Raw genomic sequence first — 20,435 nt, 5'->3', positions numbered from 1 at the left:
CAGGGGAGTTCCAGGAGCACCCAGGCCGACAGAAATACACTATGTTCAGGCTAAAGACGTACATAAATAAATTTATTGAAACTGTGAAAAAGTTGGGCTACAGCTGCAAGCATATTTGTTTTTTTGCAACTTAAGTAAATGGGGCTATGTTTCAACCTTCATATCAAAATACGTTTTTAATTAAAAGGCCTTAGAGCAACTGCAAAGTATAACTACTACCTGAAAACAGAATTAAAAGTTGATATAACTTCAGGAAAGAGGAGGAAATCAATTGAGTACTGGAGAACTCTGGGATTACGTTGGCAAAATCTCTCACGCTGAAAATGTAGTTTGGTGTCTTGAACTACAGCTAATTTTTAAAGGACATTTCTAGCCCTTGTGGTTTCTGAGAAAAGTTTGAAAGGAGATAGCTGAAGTTACAGAAATGAAAGAGGCGACTTGAACAGGGTTTCCAGTGATCAAAGGTGTGGTTTTCCATCCTCTATCCTCCCCCCCCCCATTCCTTTCATGCCCTGTAGCCCTTGCCAAAATTTTAAGTTATCTGAATACAATTGACAGTAGTAGATGATGCACGTTATTAGACAAATACAGAAAATCTGTGACAAATGAGGGAAGGCCAAAGCTTAGTGTGCACAGCGCTAACCTTGCATGCTACAATGCTGAAGTAAATGTGTGAAGGTGCCTTGGGGGCCTATTACACTCACACTGCTCTTCACCTCCCCGTTGGTAAGGAGCGAGGGAAGGACCATGATTCAGCAGCTCAGTCTTTGGCATCTCCAGTTCAAGCTTGGACGGCCAACCCATGGCACAGGCAGGAGTTTGTAGCACCCTTGGCCTAGAGCAGGCGTGCAGAATCTCAGGCCGGTGGGCTAAAATTGGCCCACCTGGGGTTCCCCAGATTGCCACGCTCCCTTTCCTTGGCCCAACCCTTTCCCCCCACAACCACCAACATCAGAATGGTTTACTGGCTTTTGTGCAATTTTCCCCCATTCTAAAAGGCTCAAATGCCTCACCCAATGCTGTAATGCGGCCCCCGAGAGCTTCTCCGAAATGGAGTTCAGCCCTTGGTGGAGATTCTGCCCCCCCTAGGCTAGACCAAGAGGACTTGTGGCCTCAGCTGCACCAGAAGACACCCCCCCCCCCTCTGGTAGCATGTTGCTGCTTCACCCAGTAGACCAGGCAGGCTTGCACCATCTGTAGCCATCAAGCCAAACGTGGCCTATGAGCAACCAAGTCTCGTGGCCTGCTCAGTGTTTGCTGGCCACCCTGCTTCTGCAATCATAGGGCAGGGAGGCACCCCGAAACAGGTTTATCGAGTCCCTCATAGGCCACTGTACATGACTGGTGAGTTTCACAGGTTACCATGAGAGACAAAGCTACCCTCAGGCATGGGGTGCTACACAAGTACTATAGCAGAACGGAGAAGGCTGCCTTATTCTATATAGCCCAGTATTGTCTACTCCAGGCTTCCCCAACCTGGAGATGGCTGGGGATCATGGGAGTTGTAGTCCAGCATGCCTGGGGGACTCCTTGTTCACTCTCACCGGCAGTTGCTTTCCAGGTCTCTGGCACAAAGAGGTTATTCCCACCATCTGCTACCTTAGCCATTTCACTGGCGTTACCAGGGATTAAACCTGGGACTCTCTGCATACAAAGCATCTCTGCTCTACCATGGAGTTATGGTCCCTCTCTAGTCCAGCACACACTAGGCTGGCACTTTGGTAAGTGCACCAAAAGTTCAAAGACAATGACCAACACTGGGTTGAAGATTTGCATGTTATCAGGACTGGGAAATGTCTATCCCAACCCTGGGGAAGGCTACCTGAAGGATCATCTTCTCCCATATGTACTTGCCCAGACCCTAAGATCATCTTTAGCAGTCTTTCTCCGAGAGCCCCTGCCAATGGAAGTGAAGTGGCTGGTTACCAGGAAGAGGGCCTTTTCTGCTGTGGCACCCCAGTTAAGAGGCTCACCCAGCACCTACTTTGGGCTCTTTCTTGTGGCAGGTGACCGTTTTATTTCCCCAGGCTTTTTAGTCTCTTAGTTCTGTTGTTTTAAATCTGTGATTGTATTTTAAATCTCTGCATTGCTGCTAGGTTTTATTTTGGTTTTACTTTTATACTGTAGTTTTAAACTGTGAAATGACATACTGTCTTTTGTTCTGTATTTTGTAATTTTGTTGTGAACCATCCAGAGAGCTTCGGCTATTGGGCGATGTAGAAATGTAATAACTTAATAAATTAATATTCTTTATTAAGAGAAATAATGGTACATGAATCGATCTAAGTATGAAAAATTCCTAGAATCTTGATAAAATATGTACTTGGGAAGTTGGATGACATTTTCTACCACTCCCATGGAACATGAGTGTTGATCATGAAGAAGGTCACACTTCAAACAAATGATTCCGAGTAAGGGAATACCGGGTCATGCGATACAACATGAAAAGCAGGTTGTCATTCTTGCTCAAAAGATTCCACCGGATCGTCTCGCGCAAGTGGAGCTGGTGCGTTCAGTTAAGTGCAGATTGAGCACAACCCTACGTGCACCGAAGTGTTTGGTCATGTTATTCAACCTGCGCATGCTGCAGTTTACCACACCTCCACCGGGTGGGTTGAGACCCCAGCTCTGCTCCCCCCACAGCACCCTCCAGAAGTGTTGGGCCATTTGTGGCCCAACACAACCTGGCGAAGGGAGGCTTCGCTCTACTTCTGCATTAGCAGCTTCTCCATAATGCTGTTTGCATCTGGTTGCAGGCCTTTCATGCACGAGGTGACCATGATCATCAATCACCAGTATGCTATAAACACCACTTTTTGGAACCTTCTGTGAAAAAACAAAATTTGAAAGACATGTGACCTTTATTTTACAAAACGCATTTCGACCTCTTTGCGAGTGGACAGCGTGGCTGCTTGGAGGATCGAGCAGAGCCAGAAAAGACCACAGGGATGAAAGTTTTGTCGACTGCCAGGGATAAAAGCTGCCCTGGTTGTACAGGGACAACAAAAGCGAATGGGGCACAAATAGCAACATGGGGAGGGCTGGCCAGTTCCTTGCCCAACAATGCTCAGCCACCTCCCCAGTGGCCAAGGTGTCCTTGGCCATGCTGGCTGGCAAGAATGGGAGCTGCCGTCCTGCACATCTGGGGCGCACCAGCTTGGGGAAGGCTGCACTCCGATGTGAACAGGACAGGCGCCACTGGAGGAGGCAAGCGGAGGCTCAGATAGATGGGCCTTGCTTTGGGTGTGGGGCCTCCGGGCCTTACCTGGCCAGAGTAAAATACTGGTAGCCTGGCTAGACACACCCTTCCACCCCTTCCCTTTGGACAGCCAGGACAGAAACAAGGACAGAGCAAGCGTCTTTGTGCAGCCACATTGCATTATGTGTGACAGTCCAAGGGAGAAAAGTGACCTCGCAGCCCTTGGAACCATTTTCTTTCAAATTCCACAGCAGATGCAGTCATCATGGATGTCAAGGCTGAAGCACCTAAGCATTTCACCTCTCCCTGAACATCCTCTTTCAGCTTTTCTGGGACAAGATCCTCTCCCATAGCCTGCAAGGAAAGGGGAGAGGGGAATTAACCAGCAGAACATTAGAGCTCACATCCAAACTTTAGATCTCAATTTAAGCAAAACAATGACTTTCATATCAAGTAAAAAAAAAGATCAGCACACATGCTTAGGGTGCAGATGGGCCCCAACTCAGTCCCTGACATCTCTGGTTAAAAGGATCAAGCAGCAGGTGATGGAGAAAACTTCTCTGTCTCTTTCTTTCTCCCATCCTTCCTTCCTTCATTTATTGATTTGATTTGTATGCCACCTTTCTATCAAAAAATGGTACTCAAGGGGGCTTACAGGCAGAACCAGAATTGATTAAACAATACAGCAATACATTAAAATACAATAAAAATGTAACAATTACAGAATAAAAAAATAAAAACAGCACTCAACTCAACAGACCCACTTACAGGCTAAAGGCCTTTGTGAATCAAGCAGAATCAATCAAGCCTGCTGGTGAAAGGACAACAGAGAAGGAGTGAACCTAACCTCCCTTGGGAGTGGGTTGCACAGCCTGGGAGCGGCTTCCAAAAAGGCCATCTCAGGTCGCCACTAAACGTGCCTCTGAAGGCAGTGGTCTCAAAAGGACCTCTCCTCCTGAGATGGCGTTGCTGCCAGTCAGAGCATGCAACACTAGATCGGATGGCAAATAGTCTGAACCTGTCAAAGGCAGCCATGTTCCTCCCACAAAACCAGAGGTGCAGAACCTGTGGCCTGGGCGCCGCATGTGGCCCTCCTTACCTGCAGCCCTCTAGGGCAACCTGATGCCACTACCAAATTCCTTTCTCCAGAGATTCTGATAGACTGCTCTTTTCTCACTGGCAGGAGCACTAACAAGGAGAGAGACTTCTGTATCAGGATCACTGTGGGAAGGGGTGGAGAGAAGGCTTTCCACTCCCTCCCCCAGAGACGCTCATACAAATCTAGCAGCGAGGAAAAGGGATCTGTATCAGGTTCGCTGGGATGTGTGTGTGCATGCATACAAAATTATGCATAGTGTGGAGGAAGTGGACAGGGGGACATTTTTCTCCCTCTCTCCTAATACTAGAACCCAGTGGGGTCATCCCATGAAACTGATTGGTGGGAGGTTCAGGACAGATAAAAGGAAGTACTCCTTCACACAGCACATGGTCAAACTATGAAAATTGCAACCACAAGATGTAGTGATGGCCACCAATTTGGATGGCTTTAAAGGGGGGTTGGACAAATTCCTGGAGAAGAAGGCTATAGATGGCTACTAGTTCTGATGGCTATATGTCACCTCCAGTAACAAAGGCAGGATGCCTATGTACACCAGTTGCTGGGGGACATGGGGGGGAGGGTGCTGTTGCACTCACATCCTGCTTGTGGGTTTCGAGAACACTGGACTAGATGGACCCTTGGTCTGATCCAGCAGGGCTCTTATGTTCTTAACTGTGTGTGTGTTCATGTGGCCCCTGATCCCTGGGACAGCATCATGTGCTGGGACCGAAAAGGTTGTGCACCCCCTGCAGAAACCTAGGAAATTCTGGCCACGCTCCAGAGAACAGCGTGACTTAATTCCATGTTGCTCTAGAAGGCAGGACTAGAACAGATGGGTGGACATTGCAGGGAAGCAGAGGCCAGCTCTTGGACTGTGGACAGTCTGCCTTGGGAGGCGGTGTCCCCTCCTTCACTAGAGATTTAGGCAGAGGCTGAAGGGCCATCTGCCAGGGACTGTCATGCCCCCACTGTTGGAATCCTCCTCAGAGGAAGGGCTGGAGCTCCCAGAAACCGAGGGCAACCCAGAGCAGCCACTGTCACCAGGCCCGGATAAGCCTGGGACCGTGGGGGAGATGGCTGCAGGTCCATCCCTGTCAGGGCGAGGAGAGTCTGCCTCTGAGGCCCCCTGGCCCTGAGGAGCACCGTCTCCTCAAGCAACAGGCCAGTGGGGCTCCCATGAGGAGGAGTGCTTGCTTGCAAATGAGGAGTCCTCAGGAGAAGTTGACTCCTCATGCCTAGGGCTCTGACCAGAGAGCTCCAATGTAAAGCAGCTGAGGACTGGGTGGGGCTCAGCAGGATCTGGTGCTAAAAGCTTTCAGTGGCTGCCTAGCCAATGCTGGAACAACATCATTATAACAGCTCCAGTGCCTTGAGTCTTGCTTTCCAGACCTTGCCTTGTCCAGACCACAGACCCTCTGTGCTACTAACCCTTGGACTCCTGTTTGACTCTGCTTCTGGAATGTGTAATGTATTTAACTGCCTCACTGCGTTTTGACCTCTGCCTGCTATCTTGACCGCTCCTGTCTTTGCCTGACCCCACTTATCTGACTGCTTACCTGTGCTTCAGCCTTTGCCTGTGATCTTGACCACTCCTGCCTTAGCCTGAAAGCTATTAAACAGAACCTGTGTGCTTGAACACTTTCTGGCTTCATTGCCTTGCTTCTTGTTTAGCTCTGCACCAGAGTCTGCTGCAGTCAACGCAGGACAGGGATGCTAAAGTTATAAGATTCTTGCACTGAGCAGGGGATCAGGTGGATGACCTCCAAGGTCCCTAACAACTCCATATAGGCTCAGCACAACTTCTTACAAAGAGCCCACCATGCCCCCAGCTTGCCCTTCTCTGTGGCTAGCAAGAACAACACTTATATAAATATACGCAAACACGCTGGATTTGAATCATTTATTCAGGGCTCATAATGAGCACAGAGTATATATTCTGCACAGCATAGGACTTCTACTCACCTGAGTCATCAAGAACAAGACATCTTCCTTCAACCCAAAAGCAGCAATTTGGTCTTCAATTTTCTGCTGTGCCTTTAAGTTACTTTCTAAAGCAAAGGAAGACTGACTCAACTGCAGGAGCTGAAACAAGAGCCTGGGGATGAAAGGGAAAACAAAAAAAACCAACACTGGAGATGGACAGTGGGGTCAAAATAGCTCTGACTGCCAAAATCAACACAAGACAACCCTGAAGTGAAGCTTGGCTTGAATGGCGGGAGGTTTAATGGTGCACAGCATCAGGTCCCACTGAAGGAGTGACGGTGTTTTGCAACTGAGCTGTTCCTACAAAGGTGCAAGCTGAATGGCCCTTAGAGAGTGTTCAGATGTAACATCAAACCACAGTTTCTCTTGTTATTCAAACTCACACCACTGAACTAACCGTGATCTGTGAGAGGCTACCAACCCAGTGGCCACATTCGCACATCGCATGGCTAAACCCCGGTTTCAAACAGGGGTGTTGAACCTCTTCCAGCCGGAGGGCTGAATTCAATTTTGGAGAAGGGAGCGGGGAGGCTGAAGGCAAAGGGGGCAAAATTACAAAGAATTCAAGCATAGTTTAGCTTCAAGCTCTTAGTCCCTAGAAATTAAGCCCTAGAAAAGGCAGTTCAACCTTTTCGAATGGGGAAAAAACTGCAAAAGCTGGGAAGCCACTGAACAATGGGCAATTGGGGGAAATGGGAAGGTGCCACGGCCATCTGGGAAACCAGCTTGAGGTATAACACCCCTGGTTTAAAATCATGTGCATGAGGTGGAGCAAGCCTGAGCGAGCCTCAGGCATGAGTGCTTCCCCCACCCCTCTCCTCTTGTGCAGTCAGGAGAAAGACAGCTCAAATGTTTAGACTGTTTCCCTTAAACTCAGCTTGTCATTGCATCCAAACTAAGGATCCTAAGTTTTCTCACCAACTCTGGTCAGTTTTAAAACAAGCCAATTCACAGGTTCGCTCGAGCTCATTCCAGCCCATGCAGGTTGCACTAAGCCACCATTTAGTGTGACCTGAGAACACAGCCAGTATCTGAAACCACGGTTTGAAACTGGCTTGCAAAAGACAAATGGTTAACATAGCACTGGGTGAACGGATGATCTAGGAAAACTGGGAGAGGGTTCAGGATTTTCTTTTAATCCCTTGCTCTGGCTGGTCACTGTGTGAACAGAATGCTGGACTAGATGGACCCTTGGTCTGATCCAGCAGGGCTCTTCTTATGTTCTCCATGCACAAGTATTTGTAAGTTTCCCCCCAGCATGACAAATACCAGCTCTGGGGTGGGTGGGAGAATTTAGATTGGAAAAATGGCATGGGAGCAATCCTGCTTCTTCTCCAATCAAACATTTCACAAACAAATGTCTATATATTATTTTTCAGCAACCTCTCAAAGCAGTTTTCAGTAATATTAAAATGGCAGCTAGAAAATTTTAAGCAAAATTGGGAGCCCCTTTCCCAAAGACTCCTTTAGAGAACAATCCTATGGCCACTGGACAGCGTCTGGGGGGGGGAGGGGGATCATAGGATTTTTCGTGTTCCTGGATTCTAGGCTGGGAATAGCGCTCTGACTTTGGACCCAGGAGTGCAAGCTCCCCTTCCCCTCCCTGCCAGTGCAGAGAGAACTGCGCTGGCTGCCTCTATGAGCTCACAAATGTCAGCTTGGAGAGGTGGGAAAGGCGGCATGCCAGTGGACAGAGAGGGGCCTGGGGAAGCAGGTTTATGAGCTTTCCCCAGCCTCCTTCCCTCTCCCTCCCCGATGCCTCAGCTAGACGGGTGAAAACATTGCCTCCCACTCTGCAATGGATACTCATGAGCTTCCGGGTTTGGAGGCTTACAAGTACCCAGGGCATAAACAATAGGATTGTGCCCTTAAAGTAAAAACAGGGTGATGTGTAGGGATGTACGAAACACTTGGTTTCGTCCAGGGACATCCGCGGTGGGGGGAGGGCGCTCCGTTCCCCCCCCCCCCCCGAAATTCTCCCCGGCCAGCTCCACGACAACTCCACAGAGCCGCTGGCTGGGGCCACCCGATGAGGCCGCCCGCAGCCGGACATTCAGCCGCTGGGCTGCACAGGGATGCAAATGGCGGCCCCCGCAGCCGCCGCCATTTGCGTCCCTGTCTTTTTCCGTGATAGACTACGTATATATTTACATAGCCTATCAATGCAAAAAAAAGGGAACACAAATGGCGGCTACGGCAGCCGCCATTTGCGTTCGTTTTTTTGCCATGATAGGCTACGTAAATATTTACATAGCCTATCACGGCAAAAGACAGGATGCAAATGGCATAGCGGCCGCCATTTGCACCCCTGTCTTCTGCTGTGATAGGCTACATAAATATTTACGTAGCCTACCACGGCAAAAAAACAGGAACGCAAATGGTGGCAGCTATGGCGCAAATGGTGTCCCTGCATTAGCCGTGATAGGCTACGTAAGTATATACGTAGCCTATCACAGCAATAATGAAGAAGCAAATGGTGGCCACAGACGCGGCCGCCATTTGCAAAGCAGCGCGAACGGCACCAGGTAAGTGGTCCGTCTTGCGCACCATTCGCGGGGTGGTGGGGCAGGGGGCTTTGTTCCGCCATGGATTTCGGGGGGCCGAATGCACTAGCATTCGGCCTCACTGAGATCCATGGTAGAATTCTCCAGCATCCCTAGTGATGTGACACTGGAGACCCATGATCATATTTGTTTCAGTCCTAAATGGAGACTTGTAGATTATTTTGTAGACAAAGCCAGATACTATTCTGCTGTACCTTGCTCTAACAAAGGAAGCACATGAGTATATCCAAATGTCTTCTGATCCTTCCTGTCCCATAGAATCAAACACAGCACTCTTGGTTCTGTGCTGTGCCTCTGTTTTTCCTGAGGCACTGAAGGGACCCTCTAGTCTTTGGCCTTCCTCACAAGATCCGAAGCTGCTGTTGGTCTGGGGAGAACACTGCAAGGAGGCATCGTCCCTCCAGCGGCATTTTTTGTGACACTGCCTGTTGGCTTCAGCTGACGCAGCTTGGGGAGAGCTACCTGCAGTCGAGCCGTCACCTGGCAACGGTGATGGAGGCCGCCAAAGGCTCAGATAAGCCTCGGCAAGTAACTTCCAGTAACCCGGGTGAAAGGGGTGTAACGTAATGAGTCCATGTAAGCATTCGATTATTCTCTCCACATGCTCCAGGGTGTGATAAATAGCGAGCTGCAGACCAAGTACCACAGTTACGTGGTCAGTGTTCGTGGCTCCATTTTTCTACAAAGAAAGACAAAATCGAGAAAGAATAACAATGAATAATGCTGTATGCACTTTTTACAGACGAGTCTGAAGAGAGAAAATGTCTTCCTTAATAAGGAAATACCCACTCAAGTGTCCTAAAAAATAATTTCCAGACTTAACAGAGCCAGAGGAACCAATACAGCTGACACATTGGAGCCAATTTGAATTGCTCCAGAGGTCAGAAGTCCCCATGTACAGAAATGTAATAAAAATTATAGAGTGAGGGTTTTCTGCATTAGGGACATGGATCATGCGATTTTCTCCTAGTCTCTGAAATTTCTTCCTCATCCTGATACATTGAGCATCATGGCAATGGAAATATTTCTTCCTGGAAACCACTGGAGAACTTGAAGGGGTGGGGGGAGAAAACGATGCCATTCTTCAGTAAACTACCTAGCACATTGACATTCGTCGAATAGCTCTGTTGGTGGCAACCCTATAAAGAGAGGCGGAACTGGCAAGCTACCAACCAGCGTTTCTGCAATCGCCAAGGCTTCCTTGTGTCTCCCCAGCTGAGCTAAGCAGCGGGCCTGGCTCTCTTGTACATCTCTTCTCATGGCAAGATTACTGGGAGGCAACAGCGCGAGACAGCTGGAATACTCCCACAGGGCCTTCTGAAATGAGACGTGCAAACACTGAGCTGAAGCGTAGCGGAACTCCAGAAGACTGAGCGGGCTGTAAGCTGTGTTCGGTCATGAAACACAAAAGAAGACCAAGAGCGAGCTCCAAGAGGAGTAACAATCTGTTTAGAAGCAAAGGGCACATTTAAGGCCGCAGTCCTATACATGAGGGGTGTTGATCCCAGTGGAGTCTGGTGGCTCCGACGTGAGTGGGGTGGTGAATCCGCCCCGGGTTTCAGTCAGAACTCTAATGGAGCTATAACAGGAGCTATTGCGTTACACCTCCTTTAAAACTCTAAAGGAGGTGCAACGCAACACTCACAGCAAAGCACCTGGGATGCCTCCTTCATAGTTCTGAGTGAAACCTGGAGAGGATTCACCGCCCCACTGACATCGCAGCCACCAGCCTCCACTGTGTGAACCTTAGACCCGGGGGCCAAATTCAGGGTTCCCCAGACAGCTACACCCCTATATCCACGTCATCAGGTAATTCTCGCTTCCTGCTGCCACCCCCCCCCCTCCCCCGCCAATCCTTTGGTGGTTTCTAGGCTTTTGCAGTTTTCCCCCCATACTAAATGGTAGAAATGACCCTCTTAAGGCTTGTAAGAGCTTTTAAGCTAAAATATGCTGGTAGATTCCCCCCCCCCTTTTGCCCTACCCACCACTGGAATGGCTCGTTAGAACTTCTCCAAAATTTAATTTGGCCCTCGGGCTGAAAGAGGCTCAGCACCCCTCCTATGCACACTTACCTGGGTAAGTCCCACTAAACTCAATAGGACTCACTTTCTAGTAGACATGCACAGGACTGCAGAATAAATCACCAGTCCAGAGTCTTAGAGACTGTTTGCCCACCCTGCTTTTATTTTGATATTAAAAATATTATGATTACAATTAGTCCCAAGACTTTGAGAAAAGGGCAAGATGCAAAATGTAAACATAAATCAAAAGGGGAAAAGGGGGTGATGGCAGCCGTTTGATCTGGGGCAGATTTTATAACGAGCATGAAAGCGAATCAAGAACAAGACACGTTCAAATGACAGGATCCAGACATTTTGCTTGCAGGAAAGTGTAAACAAAGGAGGACCGGGTGGGACACGGCAGGAGGGAATGATAGTACCTTAAACTCTTGTTGCTTATATGCCAAATCTCCTCTGAATTTTTTTACATTAACACTTTCAGCAGCATCCTCGCCGTTTGCTTCCCGACAAAACCACTGTAGAGGAGGAAAAGTTACGAAGCAATTCCAGTATCCACAATGTAACGATTAAAGCAGAAGTATGGATGGACTCTCAGCCGCTTTGTTTTCAGTATGCATTCATTCATTTTTAAGCCTCATCTTGTAGAATTCCGTTCCCCAACACATCCACACACACACAGTACTTTCACTGTCCACATCAGACTAACGAAGGTGGCTTGCCTTGCCTATGAAAGGCCATTGCCACAATAATAAACCTGTTAGGTTTTTTAAAGTGCTGTAAGACTCTTTGGAGGTTTTCCAGCAACAAACTTAAAACTGCAACCCTATACCACTAACCTGGGAGTAAGCCCAACTAAACTCAATGGGACATAGTTGTGATTGTGCTGTAAGAGGACTGCTACTCTTCTACAGTTCCGTTCTTCGGCAAACCTGGCGCCCTCCAGATGTTTTGAACTACAGCTTCCATCATCCCTGACCATTGACCATGTTGGCTGGGGCTGATGGGAACTGTAGCCCAAAACATCTGGAGGGCACAAGGCCGCCAACCCCTGAAACATCACCGATGTACGATGCCACCCAAATAGTGAGTTGAATCCTCCCCGTTAACTGAGTCTTATCTCGCGGCCCCCGCCCCAGACAACGTCCCACAGGCCATCTGAGGATAAGCTTGCCTCTGAGCATGTGCAGAGTGCATCATTATTCCTACTAGGGCGTGGAGCTGCTGGGTATCCGCTCTCCTCCCCGCTCACCTCGGGCTCGCAGCATCGGGCGCTGTAGGCGGGGGAGAGCGTGGGGCGGCCGCTCCGCTCCCGACAGCCCCCCTCGAAGACCGACTCCTCGAACTCGAACCCGAAAGGCAGCTCCATCCCGGCCAGGCGGAAGCGGGGAGAGCGAGTGCGCCGGAGGCTCTGCTGCTAGAGAGGCCCCTTTGGGGCCATAGAGGACAGCACGTCTAGAACGTCTCAAGCCCACGTGTGCCGCCATAGATTTACGAAAACTGTGGAGGCTCGTAGCTTTTAGACTAGCAGGCAGGGTCAACAGTTCCGGGTTGACTTTGGAAGCCATTCTTTGTTCTCCCCAGCGCGGAATAACATAGGTGGGACAATCCGAGATTTCAGCGTAGCTGTGGCTGGGGGGCAAGCAACCCTCCCCCCCTCCCCCCCCCGGCTTTTTCTCTTTAAAGCGCAAGGCATCTCCCTGCAAGCCAGTGGAGGCGCATAAGGCTTCTGCGTGCAGCTGAGCGCTGATAGCTGGAAAAGAAAAAGGGGGAACTGAGGCGGGGTTTGGCCAGGCTTCCCCAGCTTGGTATCCTCCAGATGTTTGGACTGTAACCCATTAGCCTCAGCCACCATGGGCAATAGTCAGGAATGCTGGGAGTTGTGGTGCAAAACATCTGGAGGGTCCCAGGTTGGGAAAGGCTGTGTGAGGGGGGAAAGCTATTGTTGCAGGTCACAAACAACAAAGACCCTTATATGACACCTTAAAGGCTAACAAGTTAATGACTAAAATCTATGTTTTATACTTTTAAACCGCTTAAGATGGCACCCCGGCTCTGGAATGAGCTCCCTAGTGAGGTTCGCCTGGCGCCTACACTGTATTCCTTTCGGCGCCAGGTGAAGGAAGACCTTTTTATTTTCCCAGGCATTTTAGCATTTTAGCTTTCTAAATTTTTATCTTTGCTGTTTTAAATCTGTATTTTAAACTCCACTGCTGCTAGGTTGTATTGTGGTTGTATTGTTATATTGTGGTTTTAATGTTCTATATATTTTAAATTGTTTTATTGTGTGTTGTTTGGTTTTAATTTTTGTGAACCGCCCAGAGAGCTTCGGCTATTGGGCGGTATAGAAATGAAATAAATAAATAAAATAAAATAAAATAAGATAATAAAATACCTAAACAGTTCACATTTTTAAAAATCACATTAATAGACTTGAAATATAGGCTATTGAATTGTCACCGCACTTTTCTGTCTCTAGGATAGATAGATGATTAGACAGATCAGTGCACTTTCTGCGTCTGTAGAGAATTCAGGGCCGATGCAATTGGCGGCCTTTAGTTGTGACCGGAAGTTCAGGCTCGCTGCCCCCCTAATTTTGCCTCTTGCTCTGCCTCTACGGCTTCACCTGTGCTAAGGGAGGTGGGTCGGCCCTTTTAGCTCCCTGCCCGGGTGAGCCGCGCAGGGGAAAGCCCGCCGGCGGCACAGGTGTTTAGGACTACAACTCCCATGCTGCTGGCTGGGAATCATGGCAGTTGCAGTCCCACTACCTGGAGGGGACCAGATTAGGGAAGGCTGATCTAGGCAGCTGTCTCTTCCTTAACCTGCTGTTCTCCAGGTGTGTTGGACTGGAGTTGTAGTCCAACACACCTGGAGAACAGCAGGTTGGGAAATGCTTGCTCTTAACCTAGAGATGCAGAGTAGTTAGTGGCATGGCACACCCCAGCCCAGCCAGTCCTAGAAAAAGGGGTGTTTACCCTCAAAATGCTACCCTCTGATCTGGAAACTCTTCCCCTCATCAGGCTTAGGGAAAGTTGCCCATAGTTCGTAGCGAGGCATAGTTAAACTGGGGAACTTGCTGCCGCAAGATGTGGGTGACGGCCCCTAGAATCCCAGGGTGTCATCCAATGAAGCTGGATAATGGGAGATTAAGGGCACAGTTAACCTATGAAATTTGCAACAAGAAGTGGTGACGGCCACCACTCGGACTGCTTTAAAAGGAAATTAAAGTAGGAAAGGGCTAACAACACCTACTAGTCATGCTGGCTATAAAGTACCCCCAGTATAAGAGGCAGTATGGCTCTACATACCAGTTGCTGGGGAACAATGGAAGTCTCATGTCCTACTTATGGGGTTGCCAGAGGCTGGCCTGGTTGGCCACAGTCCTTGTGGGAAACAGAATCCTGGCCTACATGGACCTTTGGTCTGATTGTATGTTCTTTAAATTTTGAGAACTGCCCAGCGAACTTTGGCTATTAGGTGGTATAGAAATGTGATAGATAGATAGATAAATAAATGCACTCTGCTTCTGTTCAAGAGTCACTTCCAGCTACAGGCCAATCGTATGCATGTTTGCTCAGAAGTAATTCTCACTCCTTTCAAGGGGGCTTACTCCCTAGTGAGGGAGTCCAGGATTGTAGCTCTAGTCTTTTTACTCTGTAGGCTCCAGGTGAGCCCTGCTGCTGAAAACGATGACACCAGAACTGAGTCCTATTAAGCCCCACCGCTGGCTGGCATGTCAAGTGACGTCCGCTGCAATCTGGAGAAACTGGCACAGGCAGTTCCCCTGGTCAGATACCTGACGTAATGCTTGCTATAGCACAACGTTATCACTCTCAACAGGTCATTCCATTCCTCATCCTGGTGACCTCCAAATGTGTTGGACTACAACTCCATAATTCCAGCCACACATGCTGAGAGTGTGGATTTTAAAGCTTCATATTTTCAGAAATCAAACCTTTTTGAAATAACTTAATATTATGCCCTGACCTTTGGGGGCAGGCTAGGATTAAAAAAAAAAAAATAAGTGCACCAGATATAACCATACATGAGGATTTTCAAACTTCTAGATTGCACTGATGCTATTCAAAGCAGGGGGGGGGGGATAAATTGCTGACCTGCACAGATTAATTAATTAAAACACTTCAGTTTTAAATTGGTATTTGCTTCACACTGAGGCAAAGGATTTTTTTTTATGCTAGCTTAGAACTGGCTATGTGATCATTCATTTTGATATAGAGAAATGAAGCCTGTTAAAAATCACTGCAGTTAACTAGAGAGCACATTTTGTGTAAACCTTAGCAAGATCAAAGTATGAATATGCACACACACAAAAATCTGATTCTTTCACATCATCTCTAAAAGAGATCAAACATCATATATATTCAGTCTATTGTTACCTGAGTGGTGAGCATTACTTTTTGCCCCTGCTTCAATGCAAGAGTACGTCAATGAATTACTTCATCAAGAGTACTGCAATTACTCGTCACAGCAAACTCCCAAACTGTAAGGTTTGAAGGATGGGACTTCTGGGCAAGGTTGAACCTTGTAAATATTTATAAGTACTGTGTGATTCTCACAGTCACAGATGCCATCTGAACAGTACGAGGACATGTCTTCATGGATAAGTTTTGCCATGTGTTCTGAGAGTGCCTTGGACTGCAAGAAGATCAAACCAGCCAATATTCCAGGAAATAAAGCCAGACTGCTCACTTGAGGGAATGAAGTACTGAAGTACTTTGGCCAATAATGAGAAGACAGGATACCCTGGAGAAGATGCTGATGCTAGGGGAAGTGGAAAGCAAAAGGAAGAGGGGCCGACCAAGGGCAAGGTGGATGGATGATATTCTGGAGGTGACAGACTTGACCTTGGGGGAGCTGGGCGTGGCGACAGCCGACAGGAAGCTCTGGCGTGGGCTGGTCCATGAAGTCACGAAGAGTCGGAAGCGACTGACCGAATAAACAACTGAGAACCTAAAGGTGAGGCAGGCTGTGGGCTGGAATGAATGAATGGAATGGTGAGAAGCAATCACATCAGGATTTTCTTACGATTTGGGTGGTGGTGGTTTTGTGCAACACAGTTGCAGATCTCCAGCTGTCACCCACTAAGACCTGCCTGCAAAGACAGCTTGTCAGTGGCTGAAACTGTTCTCTCAAGCAGCTGCAAGAGTTCCTTTGCTTCTGTGACCTTGAGGCCACCACTAGCACTCAGAAAAGTGGAGCAGCTGCCCAACAGCCCATGAATATCTGAAGTGACTTCCAGCTCCCACACAACTCCAAATATCCACACTCCCCAATCCTCTTGAAGAGCCTCGTGTGGCGCAGAGTGGTAGGTGGCAGTATTGCAACCGAAACTCTCCCCATGACCTGAGTTCGATCCCAGCGGAAGCTGGGTCCCAGGTAGCTGGCTCAAGTCGACTCAGCCTTCCATCCTTCCGAGGTTGGTAAAATGAGTACCCAGCTTGCTGGGGGAAAGGTAGACACGACTGGGGAAGGCAATGGCAAACCACCCTGCTATAGTCTGCCATGAAAATGCCAGCGAAAGCAGCGTCCCTCTAGGAGTCAGTAATGACTCGGTGCTTGCACAGGAGGAACCTTTCCTTTCCCCCATCCTCTCATAGCACAGCACAGAAGGTGGATTAAAAACTGCAGAAGTGAGAAAGTGGCACACACTTGATGGGGAGGTGCAGCAGACTTTCCCAGGCAAGAGATAAAGTCTTGCTGTAGGTCTCTTATCCAGGGAATTAACAAAAGTGTGAAGGTTTCCATGTTCTGAGTATTTTTAGCACCAAGATACCACTCATATAAGCTGTAATAATATCACAGGTACTGACTTCACACTGTGATGCCACTGCAACAAAGTGTAAAGGCTGATCATGAAAACAGCTTAGGACCCAACTTCTGGGGAACCCCAACCTGGTGTCCACCAGATGTTTTGGACTACAACCCCCAGAATTCCTGACCATTGGCCATGCTGGCTGGGGCTGATGGGAGTTGAAGTCCAAAACATCTGGACGCCACCAGGTTAGGGAAGGCTGCCTTTGGAAGAGCAATTAGGGATCAGTAATTAAGGAGTGGCTAAGGCCCCAGGTTGGGATGGAAGTGAAGCTAGTGATGCATCTTCAACAGCTTGGTCATTTAGGGGGTTCATTTGATCTTCATGATATGTCAAAACTCCCAAACACCACTTTAATACATTTTGTACAAACTGACCCCCAGGATTACCTCTAAACATTTTTAGGATAGTCTGTTTTTGATAAGCGGCTCAATTTTTCTGGTCTATTAATGCATTCATTACTGTAATTCTATTTGATTTTCCCTTAAAGAAAATGGAAAATCAATGAAAGGGAATTACTATGGAATGCTGACCTTTATTATGAAAAGAACACAAACCAAATATGGGCAGATTCCCTTCCCCAAATATCTTAAGCTTCCAAGACTCAGATGAAACACACACAGATAAAACTATTTACAATGACAGGCCATTACTGTAACAGTGGAGACGGGTAGTAAAATATAAATATATTCATGGGCTTCATTGTACAGTATCTGAAAGCATGTTAAATCATCATGAGAATGTTATTCATAGGCTGACCTAAGATCAAATCAGCAAAAATAATTTTAAAAAGAGGAGCAACACAGTAAGATTACAGCAGGTCCATTAATCAGATGTCACTAGGTCGAGCAACACATTTATGTGTACAGGGAAACCCACCACCTGTGCTCTTTAAGACAGAAACTAGAGAGGAGATGAAAACACACATATATCCCCACTTTGTGTGTTCCATGCCTGATTTTAATGGATCTTGACTGTTGCTGCTCATTTCTTCCACGCGTTCAGGATGCAGCAAACTAGGGGTCCCCTAGAGGAGAGTTAAAATTCTGCACACACCAGACAGCTGCATTCTGTAAGCTATATTAATTATGAAAGCCAGCTTCTGACTTTCAATCGGCATTGTTTGCACATTTCAACTCTATCTTGAGGACCAGAAGCTTGGTTTTGATGAGCAAAACCCAACACATCCATACCAGCACAGTGCAATCTGCTCCCCCTGCCCCATCCCCCACAAAGCATTTCAGTGCATGTCACTCTGCTGCTTGGGAAGGAACAGCTAATGCTATAAAAGGGAAGTGTGTACTTTGCACTTTAAAAGCATGGAGACCACAATGACTGTATACTAGATACCTGGCTCGGAATGTGCAAAAGGACTCACTGAAAAAAGCACCCAGTTTTGAGAGCAAGTGAGGACATGCAAGTCCTGTCTGTGGCATTTGATCTGTGATGGCTCATTAGTACCTGCAAGTCATCCAAGGATGAATATGTGTATGTGGAGCAACCCTATGATAGTCTATGCGCATCTGTTGTACAATGGAGATTTGAGGCAGGGAGGACGGAATAGCCCTGCTCATTCCAACCTAACTATGCTACCTAGCTACACCCAGAACTAGACAGATTGTTTCTAGACCGAGGTGCAGAACCTAAGGCCCAGGGGCAAAATTCAGCCCGTTGGGGGTCCCCAGAAAGCCATGTCCCCTTCCCCAGGCTCCACCCCCTTTCCCCCCAACTATCAATTGTTTGGTGGTTTCTCAGCTTTTTTGCTGTTTTCCCCCAATTCTAGAAGGTTGAAATGCCTCTCCTAAGGCTTAGTTACTGGCAGGAAGACTAAAATAGGCTGTTATTTCTTGCATTTTTTGTGCTGTCCCACCACTGGAATGCAGCCCCCAGGAGCTTCTTCAAAATGTTATTTGGCCCTCGGGAGGAGTTTCTGCACCCAGGCTCTAGATTTTCAGGACAAGACACAGGCATCTGGACTCAATGACAACCGAAATCTTGAGAACAGAAAGATCAAGTTTAAAGGCAAAAATATAGCACAAGTTTTAAAAAATTTACCAATCTGAAATAATTACATCTTCCTTACATAAAGCTCACCCACTGACCAATTTCAGCAGATGACCTGATCCATAAAGCACTAAATGATTCCACTAAAATGAATTGGTCCAGCACTAGCCAGCTGAACAGTTACGGGGCTAAAACTTCACTGCAGCATACTGAGAGAGAGTTACTATTACAATAAAAGGCAACTGCTTACAAAAAGGAAATCAACATGCCTATTCAAGACTGTTCAGGAACTCCCTTGTTAACAGATGAATGCTTTGTCTCCACTCCCCACCCCCCCAAGCAGAAAGATGATAAACTATCTTTACAATGATTATTGTGTAACATGTTGCCCAAAACAAACTGATGGGATAATTACAATGTGCCAGTACCTTCTAGCTTTATTCAGGTATAGGCAGGGCTATGTGTACTCTGTAAAAAATGTTTTGTATCAAAGTAATCCATATGCTGCATAAAGAAAATCTGAATTCTGCAACCAGTATAAAATATGTTAAATTGCATTCTGGAATTGCATAATTTTATCTGGCTCTGACATTCCTGGGGACGAGTGTGGAATGATGCAGGCTACCAAGCCTGCAACCCATGAAATTCTATTTAGTTACTCTGCTGGCTTCTCAGATTTCATCAGTAATGCTCAGACATTTTGACACACATCTTTTTCATCAGTAAGGCCAGTCTTCTTTTCCTTTATTTCCTACATTTTGAAAAGCAAAGGCTGCAATTTTGGGGAAGCTGAACTCTGTACCCTGTATTGCCTGTTTTGGCCCTTCTGCAAAAATGCAACGTACATACAAAGAGCCCTGAATTGTTCTTGTGACGACTCCTCCTTCAATGTGTTCTACAGGAATCCAGTTGAGCAGCACTCCGCAATTTAAAAATGCAGTCATGTAGCAGCAAAGTTAGAATCTCAGTTCTGCAACCACTTTTAGCATTCGTACACAGACCTAGTTAAGTCAGTGAGTCTATGTACAAGTATTTGTGTGTTCAATACTATGCGCAAGGTATTCATATCTGTAAAAGGCAACTATCCAATTCCCAGTGAACTATGTTCAAATGTTCAACATTTCAATTTCTTCAGCATCCCTTAAAAAGAAAATCTTTAAATTAAGATGTTCATCTACTGCAGGGGTCCCCAACAGTTTTGGGTTGGTGGGCACATTTGGAATTTTGAGAGCGCTGGAGGCACTCTCACAAAATGGCTGCCATCAGAGGGCCTACCTGTTCATAAAATGGCTGCCATGGTGGGCGTGGCAGGTCACAAAACACTCATTTTGTGTAAGGCAAACTGTTGGGAATAAAATAAAATAAACTTGTCCAAGAACCTCAGTACAAAACAGAAGGGGGGGCTTAGCTTCAAATCACAAAACCACTCTTTTGAACTCAAATAAAGATGGTGCTGGAGAACAACACTTTGCTTTGTGGCATGCCAGCCTCCCAGTTGAAACACTTTTCAAATTTAAAAAAATCTTAAGAAAAATTAAAAGGGGGGGGCAGGGAGCCTGGTGGGCCACCAAGGGAAGAGTCTGTAAGCACAGTTGTGCGCATGGGCACCATGTTGGAGACACCAGATCTGATTTGGGAAAATTTCTTAAAACACACATTTAGTTAGCAGTTAAGGGTGCAGTCCTATGCAGGAAAAAGTCCTACAGCTCCCAGCATTCGCCAGCCAGCATGTCTT

At 47.2% G+C, this 20,435-nt stretch overlaps 1 protein-coding gene across 1 annotated transcript; it reads right to left on the bottom strand.

Annotated features, from left to right (window-relative positions):
- Positions 1–2,228: 2,228 nt before the first annotated feature.
- Positions 2,229–12,673, bottom strand: C4H8orf76 (chromosome 4 C8orf76 homolog). Its single transcript, XM_084848841.1, has 6 exons — positions 12,116–12,673; positions 11,286–11,381; positions 10,019–10,162; positions 9,040–9,524; positions 6,261–6,393; positions 2,229–3,553 (listed from the first exon to the last, which is right to left on the bottom strand). The coding sequence occupies exons 1-6, from the start codon at positions 12,230–12,232 to the stop codon at positions 3,380–3,382; spliced, it is 1,149 nt and encodes a 382-aa protein (XP_084704967.1). The 5' UTR covers positions 12,233–12,673; the 3' UTR covers positions 2,229–3,379.
- Positions 12,674–20,435: the final 7,762 nt, after the last annotated feature.

The sequence above is a fragment of the Heloderma suspectum genome, chromosome 4, assembly GCF_057233095.1.
Source record: "Heloderma suspectum isolate Gila_16-S chromosome 4, 16-S_ref, whole genome shotgun sequence".
In the NCBI taxonomy this organism is placed as follows: domain Eukaryota; kingdom Metazoa; phylum Chordata; class Lepidosauria; order Squamata; family Helodermatidae; genus Heloderma; species Heloderma suspectum.
Note: the sequence above shows the minus strand (reverse complement) of the source record. Positions and strands in the feature narration are given on the sequence as shown.

Excerpts from the sequence above, each read along its gene's own strand:
- C4H8orf76 (XM_084848841.1), bottom strand. The coding sequence starts at position 12,232 with ATGGAGCTGCCTTTCGGGTTCGAGTTCGAGGAGTCGGTCTTCGAGGGG. Across the intron at positions 10,163-11,285 it reads ATAAGCAACAAGAGTTTAAG|AAGGCCCTGTGGGAGTATTC; the intron begins GTACTATCATTC and ends GTCTCATTTCAG. Across the intron at positions 6,394-9,039 it reads GCTTCCTTTGTTAGAGCAAG|GCTCTTGTTTCAGCTCCTGC; the intron begins GTACAGCAGAAT and ends TTTCATCCCCAG.